This window comes from Notothenia coriiceps, unplaced genomic scaffold (assembly GCF_000735185.1).
Source record: "Notothenia coriiceps isolate Sejong01 unplaced genomic scaffold, NC01 NC01_scaffold00029784, whole genome shotgun sequence".
Lineage (NCBI taxonomy): Eukaryota > Metazoa > Chordata > Actinopteri > Perciformes > Nototheniidae > Notothenia > Notothenia coriiceps.
In genome coordinates this window covers 1-27,369 of record NW_011362485.1, presented here as the reverse complement: position 1 = coordinate 27,369, position 27,369 = coordinate 1, and the positions used below count along the sequence as shown (strand labels likewise).

The following is a 27,369-nucleotide window of genomic DNA, read 5'->3' as shown; positions in this document are numbered from 1 at the left end:
GGCTGCTCCAGAGCCACTATTTCAAGGATGCCACGTCATCGAGTCCCGCCAAAGGACTGTTCTAATGACCAGGATGCTTGGAATTCTACCGAGGCCAGCGTCCTTTGTTGCGGGAAATTTCGAGGTTGCATATGTGTATCGTTCGCGCTCTTAAAATCCCCACAATGCACGGACCAATATCCAAATCTTTGGCGGAAATCGCGCTCCATTTAAGGCGGGGCCTCGCATATGACTCACACCTGCACACCTGTTAGCCTGTTCCACCATTCTTCATTTTTCCGAGTCAGGTCCTTCAAAAGCGAGGCAAGAATCCTTCCTAGCCTTAGCTGCTAAACTAAGCTGTGAACATGATGCACCTTTCTTTCCCCACCAGTAGGCTATTTCTCCCCCTCAAAGTGATGTTGAAGGATTGTCGCCATCAACCTATTATTGCAATTTTTGCAACTCTTTTAGCTTAATAGAGCTAGATTGCAATATGTATAAGTTTATTGGGAATGCTGTTAACAGCATTCCAACAATCTGTTCTTCTACGCACAAAATTCTTTATTCTTATTATTCCACCTGTTATTTTGCTGGTCTTCTCCTCCCGCATTGAACATCGCAGAAACTCCGTTCAAACATCAAAACGTTCAGCTCGGTCGGGAATTGAGTGCTATTACTTTTATCATTCATAAGTTTCATAATTCCAGAGATATAGCCCATAATTCATCACATTTTTAACCATTGAAGTCAATGGAGAGAATCTTTAGACTCGAACAATCTTCATGCGAATTCAACTGCTAACTGTTCCTTCATACTTTCACTCAGAAACCTCATTCCAACTTTAAAATGTTACACATCTTTCTGACATTATTCATATTACACAACTTTTAAATCAGATTCATACTTTTAGAAATATTAAACATTGTTCAGACCTTGGTAAAGAGGCCTTCTTCAGATTGTAACATTAGTGTGTATTGCGCACTCAGGCGTGATGTCACAGCTAGAGTGGGGGACAGCTTGAAATTCGCCTTCATCTATTTTTTTAAACCTGCCATAATTCCCAAACTCTGAGACATAATTTAATTTAAATGAATCAAAGGTTGTAATTTAATCTGTTCTTTTATTATTCACATATCTGTTCTGAATGGAATGATGGTGTTGATCTGTATTGTTTGTTTATTATGCTTTTGTCAAAAGAATCTTAACTCTAGGGCCAAAACTACCGTTGAAAAGTGACAGTTCAGCGCAGGCGCCAGTGTTCGGGCCTACTGTAATTAGCAACCCTCTCCACCAATCAATGCGCACACAGCTTCTGTTCGTCCAATCACAAAAGGTGTTGTTAAGGCGGGGACTTAAAATACAAATTGTTCCGGCTACATTGCTTCTACACGGTATCCTGGAAAGTTTTTGTTGAACTAGAAGTTTTAAATAGATATATCTTAAACGTTTACAGTGACTGGAAACATTTAATATTATACTCGGAACTTAAATGTTGTCAGTGAGGTTGTTCGGTAGGTTATAGGCTTTGGAACGATAATGCGAATTATGTAGCCACCTGTTAAGCATCTTTGTTTACATTTATCGAGTGTAGCTAAGCTAGCTGCCATGCTAACTATTAACTTACCGATTTGTTGATGATATCACTTAGTTGTGGGTGTTCTTCACTTTTCCAAACATTCACGTTAGATATGTTGCAACTTAAAGCCAACCTCACCAAGTCGACAAGTCGTTGAGTAGTTACCATGTACTCATCGTTACTCTAATGTTTGAGAACGAGAGGAGTTTAACCGAAGATGTGGTCAGTCTGAGGAATCTGCTTCTACTAACAGAGCTCAGTCTGATCAGTGTGGGACAGAAACTGAGGTGAGCAGCACACTGCATGACATGTACTCAGACACACAGTGAACCTGCTGCTAATGTCTACAACAGCACTTCTACCACTGAGAGAAACCACAGACACCAGTTCAGGATATTACAAAGAGTTTTCACGCATTCATTGTATATTTATGCGAGAGAATACTTACAAAAAGTATCCAACGTTGCTCATTTGATGCTAGTGTGACAAGTTAATAATGGTTTACAGCAGATTCCCTTTCTGCAGAGCATACAAGAATCTGATCACATTAATAAAACAACAAAACAAGGAAAAAACACAACAAACATAAGCAATCACACAGAAATGACAGATGGACCCAAATCTCTAAAGTATTAATTGTGGTATAATAGGTAATTCAGGAATATTTCCCTAACAGATTACACAAACGTATGTTAATCAACTTTTCTGGTATTGACTTTAATTAATCCAGTTAACCAATAATATGCATTTTTTTTTTTATAAAACCAGATTTATAAGGCTTTAGTTAATCTTTACAAATGATCATTGTTTTAGTCTTATAGGAAATTGTATTGTGATCTGTGTATGTCTTTTAATTTGTTGTTATTGTATTGTTATTTCAGCCCCCTGTACATGACCCCATAATATGTTACCTTGAGACTTAAAATAATTGTAATTTGCTTTAATAAAAAAACAAAAACGCAATTAACATAACGTTTGTATTTATTTTTGCAATAATATTTGATGTCTTTGACCAAAAACGATATGATTGGATAACTTGCAATATATTTCTGAAGCTATGCTTTCTGCCCTCCCACTTCAGTTTGCTTTGTTTTCTTGTAACTTGTCTGTATATATTAATTTGGGTGAAGTGGTCATTCCTAGCATTCGGTGCCATTTAGGTCCCCAACACATTATATCATATATTTTGTATTTAAAAGGTCTAATGCTTATTTTTTAAAAGCTTGGTTTTAAATGTGTATCCCCCTCTACCATAAAACAACAAAGTTATTTACCCAGGATATTCAAAATTCTAAATAATTACTCTTTAGCACAAGTAGGCCAAATTGCTGTGTCCCCAATCACGCTCAACTTCTGTAACAGATATAAAAAAAGAAGAAATACAAACAAATTCTACATTTTTGTCACTGTTTTATAACCCTCTCGCTAATATTCCTCACCAAATGTAATTATTTTTTATTAATTCATTTTTATTGTTTAACGTTTTTTTTAAAGTGTGTGTCCCCTGTTTGAATGTCCCCCCTGTTAATCTGATTTGAATCCCTCTGGACACGCCCCTTTACTATTCTACTATTTGTATGACTCAAGAAGAAGGATACANGTGTGCCTTGGCAGTATCTGTACTGTAATAAAATGAAAGTGTGTGCAGTACCCAGACAAAGTTAAAAGAATCACCGTTTGCACAGAGCTGCCTTGGTGTCCAGCTCTTCTCTGAGCGCGCTCACGTCCTCCGTGAGATTCGCCACCAATATGTCACTGTGGGCGGCTGCTTCCTGACTGCAGTCTGCCCTCAGCTCTGTTGCCCTGGAAACACACGGCACAGGATATTAAAGCTAGGTTTGATAGGAGGTTAAGGGAACAGTATGAAAATAATTGAAAGATAAAATGGAAATAATTGAAAGCCACTTCAAGCATGCCTAATTAGAGTATTTATAGGACTACATCAAGGGGATATATGGACAATTGTAGTGTTATGAATGACTAACTGTTCCCAAGAGCACATTACATGACTTTAAATGCACCATTTGTACATGTTCTGCCACAGAAGGCCCCTTCTATGAAGGTATTTAGAACAATAAAAAGGACAGAATTTGGGGGCCATTTTTAGGAGCCTAGGATCCTGGGAGTTTGTTATTAGATTCTCCAGGTTACATATTGTTGTATTGTTCAGGAGGTTTTGACTGGGACTTATGCACCTCCTCTGTAAGAAACTCATCTGGAGCCGTATTCACGAGGCTTGATCAGTTGATTACCAAATTCGAGGAAATAAAGTTTTATGACATTTCTAAAAATATTCACTTAGTCACTTAGTTAAAACTAGTTCCTGGAAAATATAAAAGTTATCCAGAAAGCATCTTAGAACCTAAAGATTCTTTGGTGAACAATTGTGACGAGCAGGGTGGAGGTCTTTAAAGAAGATTTACTTAAGCAGAATAAATGGCAACAAAGGAGGTAGGAGACATATTCTCTATTTGAAGACTTTTGTATTCATGTTTGTGGTATATCTCCCGCATCTACTGCCGAACGCAATAAATATTTAAGAGTGTAAGAGCTCACAACACTTGTATTTTGCGAGTAAAAAAATGTAAAAAGCGTGAGCTGGTTTACAGATTTGCATGCCAACCAATGATGCTAGAGTGTCCAGCAATCACAACAATGTATGAGAGCTGAGACATTTCCACCGTTACTATTGACAAACCCTACCTACGAACCAAGTCAGCAAAGCCTGCTCACTAGCGTTAATATTTCTGTCTCTGTCTTGCTTAGAGTTGCTCAGAGAAGTCTCCTAAAGTACATCCTTAGCTAGGAATACTTGCTAGAATTGATTTCTTAGATCTTTTCTGTCTTTTCATTTTTTTGTGATTATGTGCCGAGGTGTCTGATGACTAAAACTATTCACCAGGTTCAAATATATACAAACAACCAAGATCAAACATGGTATTGTTCAAAATTTGGTGAAAAATACTATTTATGAATGCTTCTGACAGTAAACAACACACATGCGCAAAAAGGATAGGTTTCTAACACAGTCAACCAAATGAAATGCCGCATCACCTTGGTTCAATTACAGATTTGTCTAGGTTTAAAAAGTGTTGAACACATTTTACATAATTGAAGTACTCCATGAAAAAAAAAAAATCGTATTTGAGTCTTATCGTTTACATTTGATTTGGGAAGGTTTAAACTTTTAACATCAATTCGGTATCCAGTGTGTAGAAATAGGCATGCAATTGTCACAATACAGTTACATAAACAGCGACAGTAATCTGTGTTGAGGGGGGGTTACTTTAGTTGTGCAGTTTGAGTCTCCAGCTCTGCTTGAAGCTGACGAATCTGCTCACTCATGACTGCCAAACTGCTCTTAACCCCCAGCCTGGGGCCTCTGAAGCGGCCCTAAAAAACAACAAACAACAACACACAGGATATTTATTTACAGTTGTACTCATCACACATCTGTAACAGTGGTTAGGTTCTCATTGTTGTGCCTTGACATTTCATGTGAAGAGTCAATGGAGCAATGTATTTTGCAACAAAACACTGAAACTACGAACTCTTATGAAACAGAAAATAAATAAAACTACTTTGCATAATTTACTAGCGTATAAAGAATCCAAGGATTTTTCTGATTTCTTTACAACTTATATTTCCTATCGTTTATATAGAATGTAGTATACACACACACCATTCTACTGGTCATAATGATATATTTACTGTGTATTTTCCATTGTTTGTAATGCCTTGATAACCTGCTGCTGCCTGCTTAAATACCTTTCTTTCCCCCAATGCGGACCCATCCATCTGTCCATGTAAATCCCCATATTTAGAGCCTATATTGAATATTGCCTTTATGTAAGAGATATTGTAAATAGGGGAAATAAAGTGATTAAATGTGACATTTAACATCCATCCATCCATGTATCTATATGCTATAAAGCACAACATAGAGCATTAGAAGATTTCAGCACCTCCATTCAGGGATTATCACCACACCTGAGACCTGGAGGAGGACAGTTCATACTGCATGGCATCGAGGTCGCTGATGAGCTGCATCTGTTCATCCTGCACGCTCAGACAGGCGTTTTCCTGACGCAGCCTCGAAGAAAAAGACTCCATCTCTACTGACTTGAATGAGGCAGACTGAGGGGGAAGAGAGAACACAAGTGTGGATGAGACATGTGTTGCAGTTTGAAAGGATGTACTTGATATGCCTCAAGTTGATTTTCTCAAGCTAAGCCTAAAGCATTGGCTGTATATACAAAATGGAAGTAGTCACCGTGATATCGGCTATGTGTGTGGACTGCTGTTTTGAACCCTTGAGTTGGGCATTTTCTTGGTTTCACAAACCCGAAATGAGACAAGAAGTGGTGTCTAAGTACAATCTCACGCCGAACCGTTTGACAGTTTGAGCCGGCTTTAATGTTACTACTAACTTTCATGAATAGAAAACTCACTGTTCTATAAAAGTCTATAATTCACTGCATTCTATTTCGCTGTAAATTACTGCTTTATTTTATTGCTATCTATACTTTTTTTTACAGTGTTCTTAATATAGTTCGCTATCTGTGTACTTTTAAAAAAAGATGTTGTTTTAAATGTTATGTATGCACCATGACATCAAGTCAAATTCCTCGTACGTGTGAACCTACCTGACAATAAACCCGTTTATGATTCTGCTTGTTATTTGAAAGAATGCAGGTTTAAGGAAGTCTTTTTTTGTCAAGTCTCAAAAGTTGACGCTTGGTCTAAAAGTAATAAAATTCGTCAAATATGAATCTGTCATGTGACTCAAACCAAACGTCTCAAATTAGCCCATTTAAATCTATTCCACACAACCCAGAGAAGAGCAGTTTAATATCTACCCACCTATTTCTTCGTTAGAGGGACCAATTATACTTTTTGCACGCTTGCACTCATACAGTATGTAACATGAAAATGTTCGTACGCAATGTACAGAATATCTTGATGGCCGTTTGTTATTCTTTCACCCACAAGCTTGGTGTTTCTTACCTGAGAGATGGGGGAAGGTGGGGTGAGACTGCCAGCAGCAGCACGTCTCTCAGCCGTCCCACTGACAGGACTCTCCTGGCAAACACAGCCCGACTGGGATGGAGGAACATCAGGTGTCTGCAGGTCGGTGAGGTTTAGGTGCTCACACTGCTCAGGACTCGTCTGCTCACATTCCCCTCTGTCTTCATGGCCTCCTGACTGACTGTACAGCATGTATATACAAAAGGGGATCAAGAGAGGAGGATGAGGAGTCAAACACAGCATCAGAACTACTCAAATACATTTGACATTTAGATTTAAAACAATAACTCTCTTTCCAACACTGGACGATGTAAACTCACAATACATTCATTGTGATGAATTCCATTATCTGGATAATTGTGAATAGATATTGTATAAAGATAAAGATTTCGTTATAGACAATTACTTTGTCTAAATTGATAATAACAAGCACATATGGAAATATGTTGCTATTCATGTTGCACTAAAGTTCTAAAAAGAATTTGAAAATAATATCAAATATTTAATTCACACGAGTATACAAAAACAGGTTTTACGTAATGGTTATGTTGTTTAGGCTAATTATTTATCAATTTACCCGAAATAATATGGTTGGAGTCATTCCTAGCATTCGGTGCCATTTGAGATAGGTTAATAAAAAAATTAAAAAACATAATTTTCCATGTTTTCTTTTTAATTTAATCTGAATGATGGCTTGTTAAAGTATAAGAAAAATATTTTGTTCAAGCTCAGGATATTATGTTAAAAAATATATATTTTTGAACATCCCCAGTTACTGTGTCCACCCTGTTAATGTGAAAAATAGTAACAGGGTGGACATTTTATGCTAAACTTGGCTATTGCTACATGTTTGATGATAATCAAGCTAGCACTTGGTGACAACAGAAACACATATTTGACAGATATATTTACCATATTTTCTAAATGTAAAACAAATGATCAGTTCCACTAAAAATGAGCATAACAGCGTGGACATGTTGTGCTTTACCGCAACAGTTGTTATTTAAAACATTTTAAAAAACGTTGAAGGAAGAATGCATACACTCTGCTTCTTGAAGATGATTTTCCCACTCAAAATGTATCCTTCTTCTTGAGTCATACAAATAGTAGAATAGTAAAGGGGCGTTGTCCATAGAAACAATTTGGTGANTGGAGCATTATAGCATGGAGACATGTCACAGGAGAGACACTACATACTGATAAGAACCTGACAATGAGTAAAAAGGGCCCCTTTAATAATTAAACCATTAAAATAAATAATGTTTACCCTCTGAAATTTTATAGAAAAAGTAGCCCTATACTCTTTGAAGGCTTCTTTGAGTTTCTCTGCATTTTGAAGTGCTTGGTTCCTTTGTTGCTCAGCCCTGTAAGGGATGAGAGAGAGAAAAGGTCATTAAAAAAACTCTAACAATAACTAATTGAAAAGTCAATCAGAAATATCAATAGAGTATGTCATTCTTTTCAACTTGAGATCCTGGTATGTCCCTTCAGGTACCACTAGTTATTATGAGAAAAATCCTAGTGTTAATGGTTTAATTATTAAAGGGGCCCTTTTTACTCATTGTCAGGTTCTTATCAGTATGTAGTGTCTCTCCTGTGACATGTCTCCATGCTATAATGCTCCAAAAGCTCTTTATTTTTCTCATACTGCCTGTGCTGCAGCACCTATTTTCACCCTCTGTCTGAAACCAGAGCCGAGTCTGCTCTGATTGGTTAGCTGGTTGGCTCTGTTGTGACTGGTCGACCGCTTAGAGATGTCCCGCCCCTTAGCCTATCAATACAATGTGTTTGAGCAGTATCCAATAGAAGCGCAAGTGTTACATATTGAGGTCACTAAGTTATGATAGCAAACAAAGGAGTCCAATGAAGGCGCTTCAGGAAGGGGGGGAGAGTGTCTGAGAGAAACTCCCTTTGGAGGGAACACAGGGATTTTAGCCTTTGCAGACCATTTACATGCACAGAAACCTATAGAACACACTACAGGTAAAGACACAAAAAGCATAATAGGGCTTCTTTAAAGAACAGTATATTCATATATATATTTTAATATATATACAACCTTGAAAAGACTGAACTGCTTTTCCTTCCGGGAAAAGATTGTCCCACTCTTGACCTAACAATCAACATCGGCACCTCTGTTGTTTTCCCGACTCAGACTGCAAGGAATCTGGGTGTGACCCTAGATAACAAACTGTCCTTCACTGCAAACATTGCTGCTACAACCCGCTGCTGCAGATACACACTTTACAACATCAGGAGGATACGTCCCCTCCTGACCCAGACATCAGCGCAGGTTCTGGTCCAGGCTCTCGTCATCTCACGCCTAGACTACTGCAACTCCCTCCTGGCTGGTCTACCTGCATGTGGCATCCGACCTCTGCAGCTCATCCAGAATGCAGCGGCTCGTCTGGTCTTCAACCTTCCAAAATTCTCCCACACCGCGCCGCTCCTCCGTTCCCTTCACTGGCTTCCGGTAACTGCTAGAATCCACTTCAAGACACTGGTACTTGCGTACCATGCTGCGAATGGATCTGGCCCTTCCTACATCCAGGACATGGTTAAACCGTACACCCCAGCACGTGCACTCCGCTCTGCATCATATCAGCCAAACAGCTCGCTGCACCCGCACTGCGAGGGGACCCAAGTTCCCATCAGCAGAAACACGTGGGTTTGCTATCCTGGCTCCAAAATGGTGGAATGAGCTCCCCATTGAAATCAGGACAGCAGAAAGCTTACACATCTTCCGGCGCAGACTGAAAACTCATCTCTTTTGACTCCACTTCGAGCGATTGAATTACTAACAAAGCACTTATATACTAATAAAGGACTGGCTTATCTAAAGCCAGGTAGCACTTGAAATGTTTTAGCTCTATGAAACCTGATGTACTTATATGATTCTGTTTTCTTCAAGTTTGTATTTTGTTGGTCGAACGCACTTATTGTAAGTCGCTTTGGATAAAAGCGTCAACTAAATGCAATGTAATATATATATATTTTAAATTACTGCTTTAATGTTGCACATTAAAGCCAAAAATGCCATTCCTTCTTTGTATTTTCAAGGTGATGGAGAGTGAGAGCAAACTGAAAGAGAGTCTCATTGAGTGTGACAGAGAGAAGGAGCAGTTGGAGGTGAAGTGCTCTCTGTTGGAGAGGGGAAAGGTCCAACAGAGTCAGACAATCTGGTACCTAACCTTATTTTATGTTTGTAGAAACACATCGTGGCTTTCTGACCTTTTGTCATTATCAGTCAAATCTTTGAGAAAGAAAAGCTTTGATTTGCTTGCTAACACATTCTATCCCCAATGACCCCCTGTCTGCCTGCAGCCAGCTGACGGAGGAGGCGCGGCAGGCCAGGTCTGCAGCTGCTGGCCTGCAGGCTCAGCTGGAGGAGGCCGGACGAAAGGCCTTACAGCTGGAACGGCAGCTAACGGAGAGGGGCGCTGAGTTCAGGGAGCTGGCCTCTCTGCGAACAGATCTGGAGAACCTGCGAACTCTGACCCAGAGGCAGGAGCAGAGCCTGGTCCAGAGCCAGAGGGAGGCCCAACAGAGGGAGGCAGAGCTGGCCGGCCTGGAGGCCGCGCTGACCCTGCTGCATCTACGAGAGGTCCAGAGGAGTACTATACCCAAATCAGTGTTGTTTGTGACCTAATGTCCCATGATTCTGTGAAGTCTGCAACAGTGACCTCATGGTTACATCATGAGTTATTTGCTTTGGTGTACCAGGGAATGTCCAAAACTAGTTGCTATATTAACAGGGTTGGGAGGGTTACTTTCCAAATGTAATCTGTTACAATAACTCAATACCTGTTCAGAAGAAAGAAGTAATCAGTAACCTAATCTATCAAAAATAGTATTGAGTATCACAATATAAAAGTAATGTAATCTGATTGCTTTCCGATACTTTTGGATTACCTCAATGTCAAATGCATTGCAAATAAATACAAGAGAAGATAAATATCAATAAAATGTTTTTTACTGAAGTGTTTAACACAACACAACAGAACAATGTAACCTTAGAAAAGAAGACATTTTGTATCAAAAATGTGTCGTCTTATATTTTAGGTTTACAGAATAGTATAGTTGACAAATGCTGTTTTATTTAACACATTAATTAAAAGCAAACGCAGTATTTTTGTTTTATAAATCAGGTGTCCACATTAAAATAAATAAAAGTAGCATAAATGTGAAGCTAAAATAAATTCAGACAGTGTATCTACCTATAATATATAATTATTTATCATAAAACGCATTATATCATGATAATCCTGCTAGTTTAAAAATGTTTTAACAGTAATCTGATTACTCCTTTTTTTAATGTTTTTGTAATGTAATACAGTGATCATTTTTTTGAATGCTGATTACCTAATCTCTTTACATGAAATCCGTTAAGCCTGTATTTTTATCACTAAGGATGTGTTCACTATTATCTAATATTGTTTCTTTTAATTTCAGGATGTGGTGGGGACGCTGTGTGTCAGGCCCTGCATGCTTCCCCCAGTGGACTACTCAGGAACTGCACACCTACTGAATCTGAAGCCAGGTATGCTGAGACCTCGGAGTTATCCATGTCAGTTAACAGAGATGTGAAGTTTTCTGGCCATTTGAAGACTGCCTCCCCTTGCAAGGTCCTTTTGAATGACACTATATACACCACTTTTCATGGAGTAAGAATGAGAAGCTCATTCTGCATACCTTTTGCTCATGAGGTGAAAGCAGAGATGGAAGCAGTAGAAGAAGTAGATATTGTACTTGAGTAAACGTAGAAGTACAGGTCTTGTACTTCAGTAAAAGTAGAAGTACCAGAGTGTAGGAATACTCTGTTACAGTAAAAGTCCTGCATTCAAATGTTGCTCAAGTAAAAGTACAAAAGTATAGGATCAAAATATAGTGAAAGAAGCGACAGTAAAAGTAGTCATTGTGCAGATTGGTCCATTTCAGAATAATAGATATGATATGTTTTATAATGATTGATCATGAAAGTGTTCTCAAAGCTGGTAAAGGTGCAGCTAGTTTGTATGACTTTGTATACTGCAGGGTAGCTTGTGGATTTACTCCAGGTGGAACTAAAGTCTGATTTAACACTTGATTATATTTCACATCATTCATCCACATCTGTGAAGTAACTAAAGGTATTAAATACATGTAGTGGAGGAAAAGTACACCATGTACCTCTGAACTGTAGTGGAGTAGAAGTACTACAGTAAGTAGCATAAAATAAAAGTATCTCAAAATAGTATTAATAGTGTAATATGTTAAATGTGTGTAAAAATGACTAGACCCAAGTTATATATTTTATACATTTAAGTATTTCCATTTCCATTCCCCTTCCCGTTTCAAACATCTTTCAAACCTATAGTCATTTTATTGTAATCAAGGTCAATGAATTTCAATTTGTTTTCAATCTTAGTCATTTGAACTAACTGTACTATTTTATTCAAATGAAGGATGATAGTAATCGGACGTCTGATTATTAAAAATACAGCAGAGAAAAAAGCTTACCGAGCGCCTCCAACCTACAATTTCGCCTTAGCTTGTAAAGAAAAATAGATTTTTGTTGTTAAAATGTGAAAGTAGAAAAAAATTGCATATATAATTTTTTTCTAAAGAGTAATTCCTGTCCTCTCTTCCCCTCCCCGTGGCCCCCCTGGCAGGTGAAGGCTACCAGCAGCTGCTGCGCGCCCTGCAGCTGATGGAAGCAGAGCGGAGCAGACAGAGCAGTCTGGTGGAGCGGCTGCAGGAGCGTCTCAGCAGGTCCCAGGAGGAGACCTCCACCCTGCAGAGCTCCATGGCCCAGAGAGCCTCCCACTACCAGAGACTCCACTCAGAGCTGCTGGACAGAGTCAGCCACACCACCGACAAAGAGAAGGAGGTGAGGTTTCAGGTCCTCTCTGTCATCCTCTTCATCATTTCTTTGATATATTTTACTGTATCCAGACCCGTATTATATTAAACATGGGTCTACCACATACAAAATCAAATGTTCCTGTCAATTTGTAGGTAAAGGGAGTTATAAAATGTCTACATAAGTTTCCCTGGGGTTCTTTTGAATCTCAGATTTTAGTGCACGGACGCCACCCTCTCAGCAGGGCACAACTTTAGTCGGAGATATAAGTCACTAGTCGAGGTCAGATATTTTACTGACTCTAAATATAAGAAAAACAATGTTTTGAGGTAAGGGGATCTTAATACTTTTGCACGTAGCCTGATTTCCCAAACCAAGTCACTATTATTTCAGAGCATTGATAATATAAATAGCATTTTTACGATCACTCGTTTGTTATTTTTCATGGATTTCACAAAAGCCATCTCGGCCATGAAAAATAAGCATATTGTCAATAAAAAAAAAAGGTTAGAGCCGATTTATAGGTTCTTACTCATTGTTTTTTATCTCTGCTTTACTCTAGTTGAAAAGAAAAAGTGCACGTGTGGCTGCGCTGGAGAAACAGCTACAGGAGAAGACCTCTGCTTACAGTCAGGCTGCTCTGACCAACACCGAGCTGGAGAATCAGCTACTGGTAACGCACACACACACACACACACACACACACACACACACACACACACACTAGCATTATTAGAGAGGATGAAGTGATAAATATATATTGGCTCCAACTTGTTTTATTAATGGTTTTGTTGACTCTTATATGTATGTTTGATAAAAATATACATACAAGGTCTTTGAAAACACTCTGTCGATCTTAATGTGTTTTTTACATGACACAGGTTATCATTTAAACATGCTAAATGTATTCTCTAACGCCACCATTTACATTTTTTGCTGAAAAAACTTTGTTATTTAGTGTCTTTCTTTTTGTAATTACAGGAGAAAAAGGCCACTGTTCAGCATTACCAGTCAATGATGAGTAAAAAGCAGAAAGAGTACCAGCAGTCTTTGGAGAGCTGTCAAAACTCTCAATCGCACCAACTGACTGAGCATCAGCACAGAATAGAAATGGTGATCTACTTCTCCACTCTGCAGCCCCCCCACACCCCACCTGAGTCTGTTTCATTCATCACTATAAACTCTTTTTTACCTGTCCTCTGCAGCTTCAGCTGTGTGTGGAGGAGGCTGAGACTCGGGTGTTGGAGATGGAGCAGAATCTAGGCTCAGTCCAGACGGAGAGAGACGAGGCTCAGGAGGTTGCTTTCCTGCTGCAGAGCTCCGTGGAACAACTCACACAGGTCAGGACAGTCTTAAAGCATATCTGTGCCTTTCCACCTTCTCTGGGGCAAGCACAGGAACCCTTTCAGATTAAGCTACAACTACTTTGACCCTTGTGCCTCACTAGGGAAATGTTTGTCTTTTTCATCTTTGGAAAACTTTGGCTGTCTTAATGCATATGGCATAGATTCTGGTCTGGTTTCCATTTCAATTTATTTTTATTTAGGATTAACTAAAGTTCAATAAAGTGTGTATTAAAAAAAAAAAAATGCAAAAGACCCTTAAGGTCCGAAATGTCCCCAAAATGTTTTATCCCACGGCCATTACATCCTACAATCATACATTGTAATATATCAAGCTTTCCATCTAAAGCAAGGGCTTCAAAACAATATGTAGCCATCTTTTGTCCTATGGGACAAAAACATGATATTTGTGGGGTTTTCTGAAGCACTCTATTGTCCTATGGACCAATGGGCTTTTAAGAGTTAAAATAGTAATATTGAATGAAAATGTGAAAGTTAAAATAAGGACTGAAGTTAGTTGAAAGATTGTACCTTTTTCATCCAGTTGTTTTCTATTTGTTTTGATTGAATTACAGCAGAGGCAGGATGAAGTGCAAAACAACGAGGAGTTGCTGAAGCGTTTGGAAGAGCAGGCGACTCAGTCTGCCACCAAGGTTTGCACAAAGACATGTTACCAAAGACAAACAGTGAGATGAAAAGCTCCAGTGTTTAGAGTGTAGGAGATCTATTGGCAGAAATGGAAAACACACTATGCTATGTTTTTGTTTGTGTACACTCACCAAGAATCCTGGTGCTGTCTATAGCTTAGATAGGGCCCTTTATATCTGTATATGGAGCAGGTCGTCTTCACAGAGTCTGCCATGTTTCTACAGTAGCTCAGAACGGACAAACCAATCACACTCCAGAGAGGTCTTTTCACGGGTTTACGGCACCTAAAGACCAATTCTCTACACGTTTAGAAAGGGAAGGGTGAGCGGAGGATCCAGTTGGTTACTATCTGCGAGCTTGCTGCACAATGCCACTTCATTTAACACACTGGACCTTTTAGATGTACAAAAACATCTGGTATATTGAATGAATTCCAGCATAAACACTTGTAAGCACCTTCCATGTGTTCGTACGTCAGGTGAGTGAACTGCAGACGTCTCTGTCAGAGTGCAGAGAGGAGCTGGTCTTCTACCTGCAGCAGATGGAGGAGGTGACGAAGAACTATGAGAGTGAGCTGCAGAAGAACAAAGACAAGGTACAGTGTGAACACACTAATATCTCGATCTTCTCTCCTCTCCTTTTCTGTATGCAACCCTGATCCTCCCCCCTGATCCTCCCCCCTGATCCTCCCCCCTGTTCCTCCCCCCTGTTCCTCCCTCCTCAGGTATCCTCCCTGCAGGAGAAGCTCCACAGCACCACCCTGGTGTGTCAGAGCTCTGGTGAGCAGAACCTGCAGCTGCAGCTCTCTCTGCAGCAGCAGCAGAGCATGCTGACCGAGAGCTCTGCTCACATCTCGGAGCTGGAGGAGAGTCAGAGCCAGCTGCAGGAACAGGTCAACTGGAGAAAGTCAAATGCACAATATCTCTTTTTTGCATGGAAGAAGTGTAGGGTACTGGGAGTTGTTGTCTTCACCACCATTTAGGTTATTGCAGTCAGCTCAGAATTATCCAAAGAAGGCTCCTCGTCAAAAGCAATGCACCATAGTGTCATTCTTTTACATTTCTATTTCTTCTTGCATTTTTTTTAAATGTATTTTTATGTCTCAATTATATATAAAAAAAAAAAATGCCAAAACTTGAACAAGCTGTCACTGGAAACCTACCTAATATGGATGCTTTATTGGCTTATTTAAAAAATGTGATCACATGACTCCTGCTATTATTGCAGATCTGCTGTAAGCTAGCTAGCTAACGCAGATAACCTAGTTGTTTCAAATATACTGACAAACAAATACAATTATGAAAAAGCATTTCTCCTAATGGAAATGTTTTGGGCCGTTGTTATGCGTTTGCACCTGCCTGGCTCTTAAGATGTTTCTACCAAAACTACGCTGAAGCTATTGTGCATATGACAATAGAGCCTTTGAATCTTCTTCTATTTAAAAATTAGATAGAGCACTTTCCCCTTTAGTTAGTGTTTCTCCAGAGGCTTGTTCCTCTGAAAATGTAAGATCAATGCACGTGATTAATGAACTGTTATTAAGTGTTTTTATCTTGGTTTTTAATGATTTGTTCAAGGCTTCCAGTTGGCCATCTTTAGAGGGTGACAGAAATACTGCAAAATGCTTTTTATTGAATGACATAAGACATTAAGTTCACTGATAAAAACTGTGACTGAATCATTGCTTGAAAGAATATATCTATGTTAGCATGACATTTATTTTCCGGCTCAGCACATTTTAGGAGCTGGTTGTACTTTCAGTCCTTCACAACAGACAGAGGACAACAGTCTCCATTCAGTGAGCTCAGGGAGGGTGATGTGGAGCCTCTCTGTAGAGAAGAGGGACCCTGCTAACACACTAGACAACAGATTGCCCTAAAGGATGACACTGTGTTCGTCTCTGTTCTGATTGCTAGTCAGGCCTAAACAGAAAGGTATGAGGGCAAGACATGAAGTAAACAAAAATAAGAAGCAGGATTTATTTTCCGTTTTGTGGTTGAAGCTGAAATGGTGAGAATAAATTGAAAATATTGAGAAAAAGTTGAAATACCATTCCTAGTAGAGTTGAAATAACAATATTAAAATTGTAAGTCAAAGTGTTTTAATAAAGATAAAATGTGGAAAATACATTTGATACACCCTTTTTGAGAACAAAGACGTCAAGAATAAAATACATGGTCAGAATAAATCAAACTATTAGGTTAAGCGCATATACTGACAATTCAAAACAAATGCAAAATAATCCAAATGTTTAATTTGACCCTAATGCTCTTCCGTAGGTCTTTGTAAGCAAGACAATGTTACATTAAAATAATGAATTTTTTGGGCCAATAGAACAGTGAATAATGGTGTGGCAATAAATGTGGTGTTTGTGTGCAGGTGTCCAGTGTGGAGCAGCAGCTGGAGCGGGCCCGGGCGTCTCTGCAGGGCGAGGTGAGGAGCAGGGAGCAGGACGTCCAGAGGAGAGAGGGGGAGCTGCAGGAGGTCACCCAGCAGAACACACAGCTGGCAGAGAGTGTGGGGTGAGACACACACACACACACACACACACACACACACACACACACACACACACACACACACACACACACACACACACACACACACACACACACACACACACACACACACACACACACACACACACACACACACACACACACACACACACACACACACACACACACACACGGTTAAGATGCAGAATCAACCCAGATGTTGGGACCACTAAGTTACTTTATTTTATTTCACTTTATTTTTATTTAACATTCACTCTTTTTACACTGTCATTCTTGTTAGTACAACCTGTACAAACATGAGTGACATTGGGCTATACAAATACCACTGCCACTTAAAGCATACCATGTTCCTTTCACTTGTTTTTGTTGGAAAAATCTAAATGTAGTCTCTTTTCTATTTTAAGAAAGAAAAACAAATAGCCTGAAGGTACAAACTTGTAGTGCTGAGTGTATTTCCCAGCACTCTTTGTGTGGGGCTTTTGTTTGTTGCTATTTTTAACAGAATGTTTCTTTGCGTGCTGTTCTTCTTGACCCGCAGCAAAGGCAATCGAACGCCTCAGCAGTCTGTGGGACAGTCTTATGATTACACCACATCCCATTTGTCTGCAGGCATGAAGCAGCCCTCCCTCCCTGCTCCTCTCACCCTTAAACATATCAATTGAGATCTTAGTTTGAAACTGTGAGATAGAAGCCTGGTGTTTGTGGAGTTATCTCATTCCATAGTTCTGCTGGTTATTTCTCTTTTTGTGCCCTTTTGAATGCTCCGAAAGCATGTTGGTGGTTTAAACACGGCATCAGAGGGCATGTTTGCATTGCTCACTTAACAGTTTCTAAGGGATTTTCCTTCCTTTAAGTCTACGATGGGTGCCATGCTTACAGCGAGGTGAGGAAACCGAAGGAACAATGCCACGTGCATACTGCTTTAGGCTTCATATGTCTTATTTTCTTCCCTTTTACAGCAGCTTTTTGTCCAAAAATAGTATTTACGCCTTTTGTTTGCTGTACAAACCCACTGATGATTGTTTGTTTGTGTTTCCTCTTTGTGCTTACTGCAGCCATCTGAAATCAGAAATGGTAAAGTGTCGAGGGGAGCTGGTTTCTAAAGATTCAGAGCTGCATCGCCTGCAGAGGGATGTCAGCGTCAAGACTTCTCAGATCAGCTGCATGGACGAAAGCCTGCAGCAGCTGAGGAGCCTGCTCAACAGCAAGAGTGACATGGGTACGTTTTGACATGTTTTTATTTTTCAGAGAAGAGACCATAGAAGCCGACACGGCTCTGGTTTTTAAATCGGTAGAACTGACCTACTTTCCCACTGGACAAAAAGCCACTAACATCAGGCGTGACTCGGCTACAGTCATGGTAGGAAAGGGATACGCTCAGTGATGGAACTTACACGCTAAATGTCCTATGTACATCACAAGGCTATAATGACGCGCTTTGAAGTGAATACCTGATAAATCAATTGACAGGGATTTGGATAATAATGACATGTTATAACCACACAAGACACACAGTCATTACTCTCTCCACCAAGCTACCAGACTCAAGAGATCGGTATTCTCTGATAATGATGAAACACACTTCATTTAAAGTTCTCAGGGAATACAATTAAACAAATGAAAAATATCTTTGTTCTTATTTCAAATGTCTTTACACAACAATCTCCTTTTCTGGTGAGTTAAACAAATCTTATCCATAGAGTAAAATGTGAAAAGAAACAGCTGTTATTCGCTGTGCCCAAAGCCACCAGGCTCCTTGGACAGAAACAATATTCAAACACACTGTTCATCGAGTCAAACACAATTCAAACTCAAGAGAAGCGAAAATACAACTCAATAAAACCACATTTATTTGGAGGCTGGAACCAAAATAAAACTCTATGAGTCTCTCACTGCTCCAACAATCGGCAACTCTGGTTTAAGGGAATGAAAGAGACACTTAATAAGAAAGGACCATTCTCCTTTGCTAACCCTCCTTTCTGGGGCACTTATGACTCTGAAGGTGAAACACTAGAAGAAAAACATACTTATCTACTAGCATGGGGAGGAAGTATATTCCTTACTTTTAGTGGGTTTGCGCTTGCTCTAAAAACTGCATATATGTGCATAAAGTAATGTTTCCTTCTTGCCCCTCCAGTGATGGACCTGGAGGAGCAGCTGCACCGCTGTGAGGCCGACAGGAGCAACGTCTTCCAGCGGCTGCAGGTCCTGGAGGGCCAGCTGCAGGCGGTGCGCACCGAGCTGACCGAGACTCTGGAGCAGCTGCGGGAACTCCGAGACGTTCTGCAGAGAACCCAAACCACCGCAGACGAGAGGCAAGCCTCGGTGAAAAAACTGACAATCCAACTTAGGTGAGGTCACGCCCTTGTGTGAAATATCCTTCTGCTCACAGGAACAAGGGACGAGCCTCAAGTGGAGATGACGTCCATGTGTTGTTGCTCAGAAGAAAATCCTGCACTGCATCGGCCCCAGGTGTGAATCAATGTAAACATTGTTCATGTTGTAGCACAAAGTCACAAGCTGACACACATGGAGCCTCTTACTGCCCCAGAGCCTCACTCCAGCTCTCACTTTGGATGTATGACTTCTGGATACTGTGGCTACATCTGTGTTCTCTGATGAAATCATGATGTAATATGAATTTCAGATTGTTATTGTAAATGACCCCTAATATGCTTTTTGGGGTTTCCTTTACCTTTAGTGTCATAGGTTTGTGTGCCTGTAAATGGTCTGCAAAGGCTAAAATCCCTGTGTTCCCTCCAGAGGGAGTTTCTCTCCCACACACTATACTGCTAAATGAGCAGAATAGGGCCCATTGTGTACTGTATTGTAATGTATTTTGTAATTTGCTGGGTGAATGTACACATGTTTTGGTTTTCTAATGTTATACATATTTATTTAAAACAACATCAGATAAAAAAAGTTTGTATGTTTGAATAACACACTTTTTACAGCTATTGTACACCAAGCACTCATGAAGGATTGAAAATGTTTTATAGAAAAGAAAATATTTCACAAGTCCTATCATTCATTCCCATATTAGTGTCTTATAGAGCAGTCGTTCTCAACCTGGGGTTCAGGACCCCCATTAGGGTCCTAAGGTAATTCCAGGGGTCTCCATATAGCAGTGACCATCAACTGGCACATCCGGCCTGCCAGACATTCTCATCCGGCCCGCACGACGGGGGTTACTGTGGCGTTGGCGGAGTGGTTAGTGCATTCACCCCCCACTCATTTTTTTTTTTACAATGTCTCGTGAGAAATGTGCAGTACCGGAGTCCAACAGAGAGGCAGCAGCTGCGGGATAGTAGAATGTGTACTGCGTAGCCTTCCCTGCCTTGAAGAAGAAGTGATCCTTCGTTGGCGTGAAGAGTCTGCTTTATGCGCTCCGCAGAAGTAGCCCCGCTGCGAGGCGGCTTCGGCGACTTCACTGTACATGCAACGCACACAGGGGGATAACAGTGTCCAACAGAGAGCCAGCAGCTGCTGCTTTATGCTCCCTGCAGTAGCGTGCTCTACTCCCCCCAGGGCTATATATAAAAATCGCTGGTCCGCAAAAGTGTCTTGGATCAATTTTGGCCCTTGGACAAATGTAGTTGGTGATCCCTGCCATATAGCATTGAATAAATACATTAAATAACTCAGTGCAAAATATTGTTATATATTTATTTTAATATTTATGTTATATGTTTTTATAATAATATTTTAGACTGTGAAATGACTATTACATTACATTGCCTTACCGGTGATAATATTTGTTCAAAATAGATTTGTGAAAAGTGTATTTCTGAGAGTCAAAGTGTGCTGCATGAGTTTCTGACAGCGGACTATAAGTGAGTGAGGACTAGAATCGTCAAAAATCCACAGCGACTGGAGCAAATTAGACAACTAGGTCACAAAGTCACATTATTGCTTAGGAGTCGTGTCCTTAAAAAGGTTAAGAACTGCTGTTTTAGAGGACACTGAGCTCAGGCAGTAGCAGGGACATGCTGACGCTCAGTACAGAAATGCCCTCTAGAGAAGAACATAAGAGTTGTAATAATCTAGGGCTAGGCTACAGTCATGAGTTTCTATGAAGTAAAAAAGAATGATGATGATGATGATCCCTTGTTCATGTTGTAAGCACTCAAATCAACCTAAAAAAAGGCCAACAATAAACAATAGTCCCTTATCATGAAATAATGCATTCACACACTCACTTACTACTCAGTGCGCAGTTCTTTTCTGTCACATTTGTTTCATTAAAGTACGTGTTGCCTTACAGTGAGACCCAGAGGGAGTTGGAGGAGAGGACTCAAGAGGTCTTAGACATGGACCATGCACTGAAGGAGAGACAGGAGGAGCTCGAACAGAGAGCACAGCTGGTACAACACACACACACACGCACACGCACACACTGTTCAGTGTATTACATTTTATTTGGATATATGTTTTTATGTCATCCCTTTCCTCATTTTTCCTCTGTGTTTTCTTGTGTCCCGCCCTGTACTCCTCAGCTGGGTCACCTGGAAGTGGCCATCAGGGAGCACAAGCAGGAGATGGAGAGGAAGGTGGAGTCACTGCAGCAGAGCCTGGAGGCCAGAGAGAGAGAGCTGAGAGACACACAGAGGGAGCTCACACACACAAGCATGAAGGTCAGAAACACACACACAGTCAAAGGGCTGAACATTTGAGGAAAGGTTGTGTAAACCCGGCCATGGACCAATGGACCGCTTAATTCAATTCACTGAAAGCAAGAAAACAACTGCATGTGCTATGACTTTAGCAGAGGGCGGATCAGTCAGCAGCTAGAAGTAATACATCTTGTAAGCTGGTGTGGTAAAAGTATTTTCAAAGATTCTCTTTCGAAACAAACATTGCAAACTATGAACAGACCCTTACCTGAAATGAGTTGTGTTCTAATGTTAATCCTCAAACTGTGTCTGTTTATTTATGGTGTAGGAATCCCAGGAGCATGATCAGCAGCTGCGTGTGTGTCAGCAACAGCTTCACTCTATACAGCAACAACTTGAGGAAGCTGAACGTCGATGTGAGGATTTAACCAGAGAGCTGCACGCCACCAAGCTGCATAAAAAAGAGAAGGTGATGCAAAAGCACCATTTATTATTATTTATAATCTGGTGTTAAGGGGAGACACTACATTTAAATGAGTTAGAAAATGTTCACCACTATATATCATAAGATAACTTACATCATAGAGGACAAATTATGCTAATTGTTAGGTTTGATTGTATATTTAAATGCACAAATGATAAATATCTAATGCTTGCTTTTTTGCAAATATAAGAAAAATCTGCATTGGCAAATAATCACATTTGAAAAAGATATACACCTTAATGTACATTGTTGCACGTTTTCTCTGCACTAGTCTGAAAAACGACATTTTGTGGAAGCAAAACAGTGCAGGGCAAATGTGTTTTCTTTCCTGTCGGAGATGGAATGTCTCGTTGAGGCGGACATTTTTGTTACTACTACTGCCAGTAATTTCTCTGTGGTGTGTGTGCAGGAGGCCCGGCTGTGCGAGCTGGAGGAGGAGCTGGCTCTGAAGCTGCAGTTGGAGGCCGGGCTGCAGAGCATGGTCACGTCTTTAGAGCAGGAGCTGGAGCAGGAGAGGGAGCAGCACAGCAAAGAGGTACAGCAGGGAGTGGGGCTTCATACATGGTGTCCTCGGCTTCCACATAATGCATCAAAGGCCCTATTCTTTTTTTTTAGGTTTTTCCCTTTCCTGTAGTGTGTTCTGTAGGTTGTAGTGCATGTTAATGGTCTGCAAAGGCTAAAATCCCTGAGTTTCGCTCCCCCATTGGACTCCTTTTTTTAATTCTATAACATTGTGACATCACTATGTAACACTCGCACTTCTATTGAATAGCGCTCCAACACAACGTACATGATATCTAAGAGGCGGGACATCTCTAAGCGGTTGACCAATCACAACAGAGAGCCGGCCAGCTAACCAATCAGAGCAGACTGGGCTCTGGTTTCAGACAGTGAAAAGAGGTGCTGCAGCACAGGCAGTATGAGAGCAATAAAGAGCTTTTTGAACCTTAAAGCATGGAGACATGTCACAGGAGAGACACTACATACTGATATGAACCTAATGTTTGTATATCAGGTTCAAGAACATGTAAAGCTTTAAGTTGTTCTTGCTCTTGACTAAGACTTAATGATTTTTGTGATAAGCTTCACTCTCACATCATTACATTATCAGAAGAATGTGACGCCACTAGAAAAACCCCAGTCTGCTCTCCATTTCTCTCCCCATCTATGTGCTTAGGGTTTGTGTTGTTCCCTTTTCATCTGTTTTCTTTCCTCTTTTTGTCCTTATAAACGTAAACTACACCATTGTTCCTAAAGCCTTATCTCTCCGACAGCTGATAATAACGTATTAATTCCTGCTGTTAGTTAACTTAGAAATGAAGTGGACCCATAGTGTATGAAAGGGGAAATGGTCTCTGGGTCTGAAGAAGCGAAGCCAATGTGAAAGTGCCATAGTGGTTGTACAAGTGCCCTTAAATCCATGCACACGGAGTGCTCAAACACTAGAATGCTGCAATGTGTTAGAAATATTTACACTTTTGGAACAAAAACATCCCTATCATGTGACAAGGAATCTAAATCCATTACAACAATGAGCTATATTGAGAGCAATTTACTTTTCATTTAGATTCAGAGCTTGAATGTGATATTTTTCCTTTTTTTTTACATATTCCAAATACATTAAAAAACAACCAAAGAAGATGAAATGGACTCTCAGGCTCCGTTAACAAAAATGTGCAATGTCTCTGTAATAAAATGGTAAATGTCTTTTAATGGTAGAGTATACCCTGCTGTTTATTCTGGCCAAGTTATGTTTATATTTACTGTACAATACGATGTTAATGTCAACATTTTTTCGGTCACGTATTACTTTTTTTTTTAGGTCGTGTCCATATATGGTACGATAATCGTAAATGTAAAAATGGATGGTCATGTTTATACAAACGATTAAACGAAAGCCTAAAAATTACACCCGTTTTGGGATTTATTTAAATCGGCGTTATTTTGGAAAATACGTTTTTCTAATTAAGAATTATCAAGGTCATGTCCATACAATAAGTGAACAACATATAAATGATCTAGGTCAGGTTGATATATTGTAGGATAAATAGATAACATAAAAATGTTTGAGGTCGTGCTCGTATACCATACAATAAGTTGGTATTGTACAAATAAGGGAGTGATGTTTATATATCATATTAATATACAATATTTTTAACACATTGCAGCATGTTCATATAAGTTAATAACGAAAAGAATGATTGAAGTCATGTTCATATTTTTAACGATAAGTGGATAACGTTATGTTTACTACAGGCCCTCATCTTGCTCCGAGAAACCAAGATGGTGACAGGAACTATACCAAACTAGAGGCTTTCACATTTTTATTCCACAGACTGGGGTGGCATCACGTTGACCACGTCTTTAATGTGAGAGCACATCAAGCCACTAGTCCCAACTTGTCTCATCTTGTTCCTTCTCCCAGCTGGAGTCCCTGCAGCAGACCCGAGCTCAGCTCCTCAAAGTCTCCTCTCAGATCTCCTCCACCATGCTCTCATCTCAGGAGCAGCTCGCCACTAAACTCCAGCAGAGCCAGAACCAACTGGACCAAACCAAAACCCAGCTGGACCAGACCAAAGAGGAGCTGGATCGCGCCCGGAGCCAAGTCGGTCTCCTCCAAACTCAGAGAGATCAGGCTGAGACGCAGCTCCGTCAGAGTGGAGCTCAGCTGGAGCAGAGCAGGGTCCTGTACCAGCAGACCCGGGCCCAGAACCTTCAGCTCCACACCCAGCTGGAGCTGCTCAGCACCCAGCTACAGCACTCCAGAGTCCAGGCTGCCCAGCTGCAGGCTCAGCTGCAGGCCTCCAGGAGGACCATGGAGACCTCCGACGAGTCCATGCTCATCAAGGTACAGTGCTCTAGTGAGAGTGATGGAAGCTGCATTATGGAAGGGTATACGGCAGTGTTTCTGTTAGCCAATATGTACCTGATTTTGACCAGAAAACATCTGTTAAAGGCCGACAAATTTAAAATCTGGTCATAATGTCTGATGAAAATAATTCCCCGAAATAGGCTAAAGAAACAAGTTAGCCCCAGACTTCTAGAAATACATATTTTTGGTCACCGGAACTAACAAAATTGAATATTAGAATTGGTGATTAAAATAAGATTATGTATTCTGTATCTCTCCTTGAATTTGAAAGAAATGGGCCTGGGTCTTTGAATTTTAGGTTTAAGACTGTTCAGGAAAACGAAAAAATTGAATTGTCTGTACATTTATTTTCAGTTAAAAAAAAAAGAAAAAATATTATTCCAGTGGATCCTTGAAATCATTAAAAGCTTGTGATCTTAAGGAGGTGGGGTCAAGGCCTTGAGCGTTTTTCAAAATGGATACTAATTCTAACTCTTTGGCAATAAAGTAAGTTTACTTAAAATGTGTTAATATGCCATGTACTGTCATCATATCAAACGCTACATCACACGATGTCATGTGACAGGAATTAACTGTGTTCAGTGTCCCAAAGCATGCTGTCCTTGAATTTCAGGGAATTGAGCCTGAAAATTCCTGTAAAATGTCCTTGAATTTGATGTTAAAGAAGATGTGTTGTTTTCTACCTGCAGAAGTCTGAAAGTTGCATTATGGAACTGTCTCAATTATATTCAGAAAAAAACATGGTTCCCACAGGTCATGAATCCCATAACTCGAGAATTTCTTTTCATGTGGCCACCTGCAAAGAAAACATGTGACAGGAATTAGCATTCTTTTGTGTCTCCATCTTTGAATCACAGTGAGTTGGGCCTGAAAAGTATTTGAAATATTTGATGTTTGAGAAAAACCCTGAACAAACCGGTTCTGGCCTACCTGCAGGAGTCTGAGAGTAGCATTAGCAATACATTAAACGCATTATGACACAGTGCAACAGAAGCACATTATAAAACAACATTAAAAGATTATAAAAAATCTAAGAAAATAATAATAACAAGCTAAATTCTTTAATTATTTTGTACGCCTTCTGCAAGTATCTCCCACATTTGTGTAATTTTCTCATACGCCACCTGTTGCGAGGAAAGGGACGTCATTAACTTTGCTCCATGTCTCAAACTATACTGTGTTTGCTCCTTCACTTTGAGAAAATAGGGCCTGGAAAAACCTTCATAAAACCTTGAATGTGATGTTTAATAAGCTGTGGAGACCCTCAAATAATCCTTGTGTTCTGGTCTGGCTGCAGGAGTCTGAGGTGACCCGTCTCCAGGCCAGGATCTCCAGCCTGGAGCGAGCTGCTGAGCGGCAGCACCACCTGTACACCCACACCCCCTCCCTCCCCGCTCTGAGCACAGTCACACACTCCTCAGAGTGCTCCTCCCCTCCTTCCTCCCCCCATAACACTCCAACAACCCTCCCCTCTCCTGAGCACGCTCACTTGCCTCGCCCTCGCTTAACACCCCCGCCTCACACCTACCTTCGTCCAGCCTCCGCCCCTCGTCTCTCCATCCAATCATGCGACTGGCTGAGCAACAGCGTGGACTCCTCTCTGGATCTCCCCCTGAGCCTGAAGGAAACCCTGATGGAGGCTCTGAGCAAGCATCCGTGGGAGTCCCCAACCTCCGGCTCCTCTTTCCCTAACACGGTGGACCACAGCTGGCAGGGTCTCAGCGCCGTGGAGACCACAGTGACCTCTGACCTCTCCTTCAACCCTCTTACATACAGGGTGGAAACAAAAGAACATGGAAGAGACACGGAAGCTCCCTCCATGCAGCTGGGAGACGACGAGGAGCAGATCAGTGAGTCCAGGAGGGAGTCTGTGAACACCCTGGTGGGGGAGGAGGTGGAGGGGGACATGAGTTCACTGACAGGGATGCTGAGGTTTGTTAACAAGACGTTAGCCATGCAGGAGGATGCGTCTTTATGGAGCTCCACAAGGCCGTCACAGAGCAGCCTCACACTGCAGGTAACAACTCCTCCTGTCTTGAGATATACAGAGGATGACTTGCAACACATTATCCAGCTGATTACACCTCAGTGTTAACTTCCTGTCTTTCTTCTTCTGTTGTTCCCTATTGTGTTGACTTCCTGTCTGTCTTCTTCTGCTGTTCCCGTTAGTGTTTACTTCCTGTCTGTCTTCTTCTGCTGTTCCCTATTGTGTTGACTTCCTGTCTGTCTTCTTCTGCTGTTCCCGTAAGTGTTTACTTTTTGTCTGTGGCCGTTTCTCAATCCCAAGTAAAACTGCTGCAGAGCCACTATTTCAAGTATACTACGTCATCGAGTGGCGCCGAAGGACTGTTTAAATGCATGTTAAATGCCCAGCATTCTGCGCCACTCTGACGTAGTATACTTGAAATAGTTGCTCTGCAGCATGTGTATTCGCGATTGAGAAATGGCCTGTCTGTCTTCTT

The 27,369-nt window shown here is 40.6% G+C and overlaps 1 protein-coding gene across 1 annotated transcript; it reads left to right on the top strand.

Annotated features, from left to right (window-relative positions):
* The first annotated feature begins 9,621 nt into the window (after nt 1-9,621).
* LOC104959051 (coiled-coil domain-containing protein 18-like) lies at nt 9,622-27,002 on the top strand. Its single transcript, XM_010786903.1, has 19 exons — nt 9,622-9,768; nt 9,911-10,190; nt 11,039-11,126; nt 12,238-12,455; nt 12,991-13,101; nt 13,410-13,541; nt 13,634-13,768; nt 14,347-14,424; nt 14,898-15,014; nt 15,144-15,311; nt 16,799-16,941; nt 17,994-18,157; nt 19,076-19,289; nt 21,203-21,302; nt 21,435-21,572; nt 21,880-22,020; nt 22,445-22,570; nt 24,461-24,883; nt 26,205-27,002. Exons 1-19 carry the CDS (start codon nt 9,650-9,652, stop codon nt 27,000-27,002), a joined length of 3,693 nt encoding a protein of 1,230 aa, XP_010785205.1. The 5' UTR covers nt 9,622-9,649.
* The last annotated feature ends 367 nt before the right edge of the window (nt 27,003-27,369 follow it).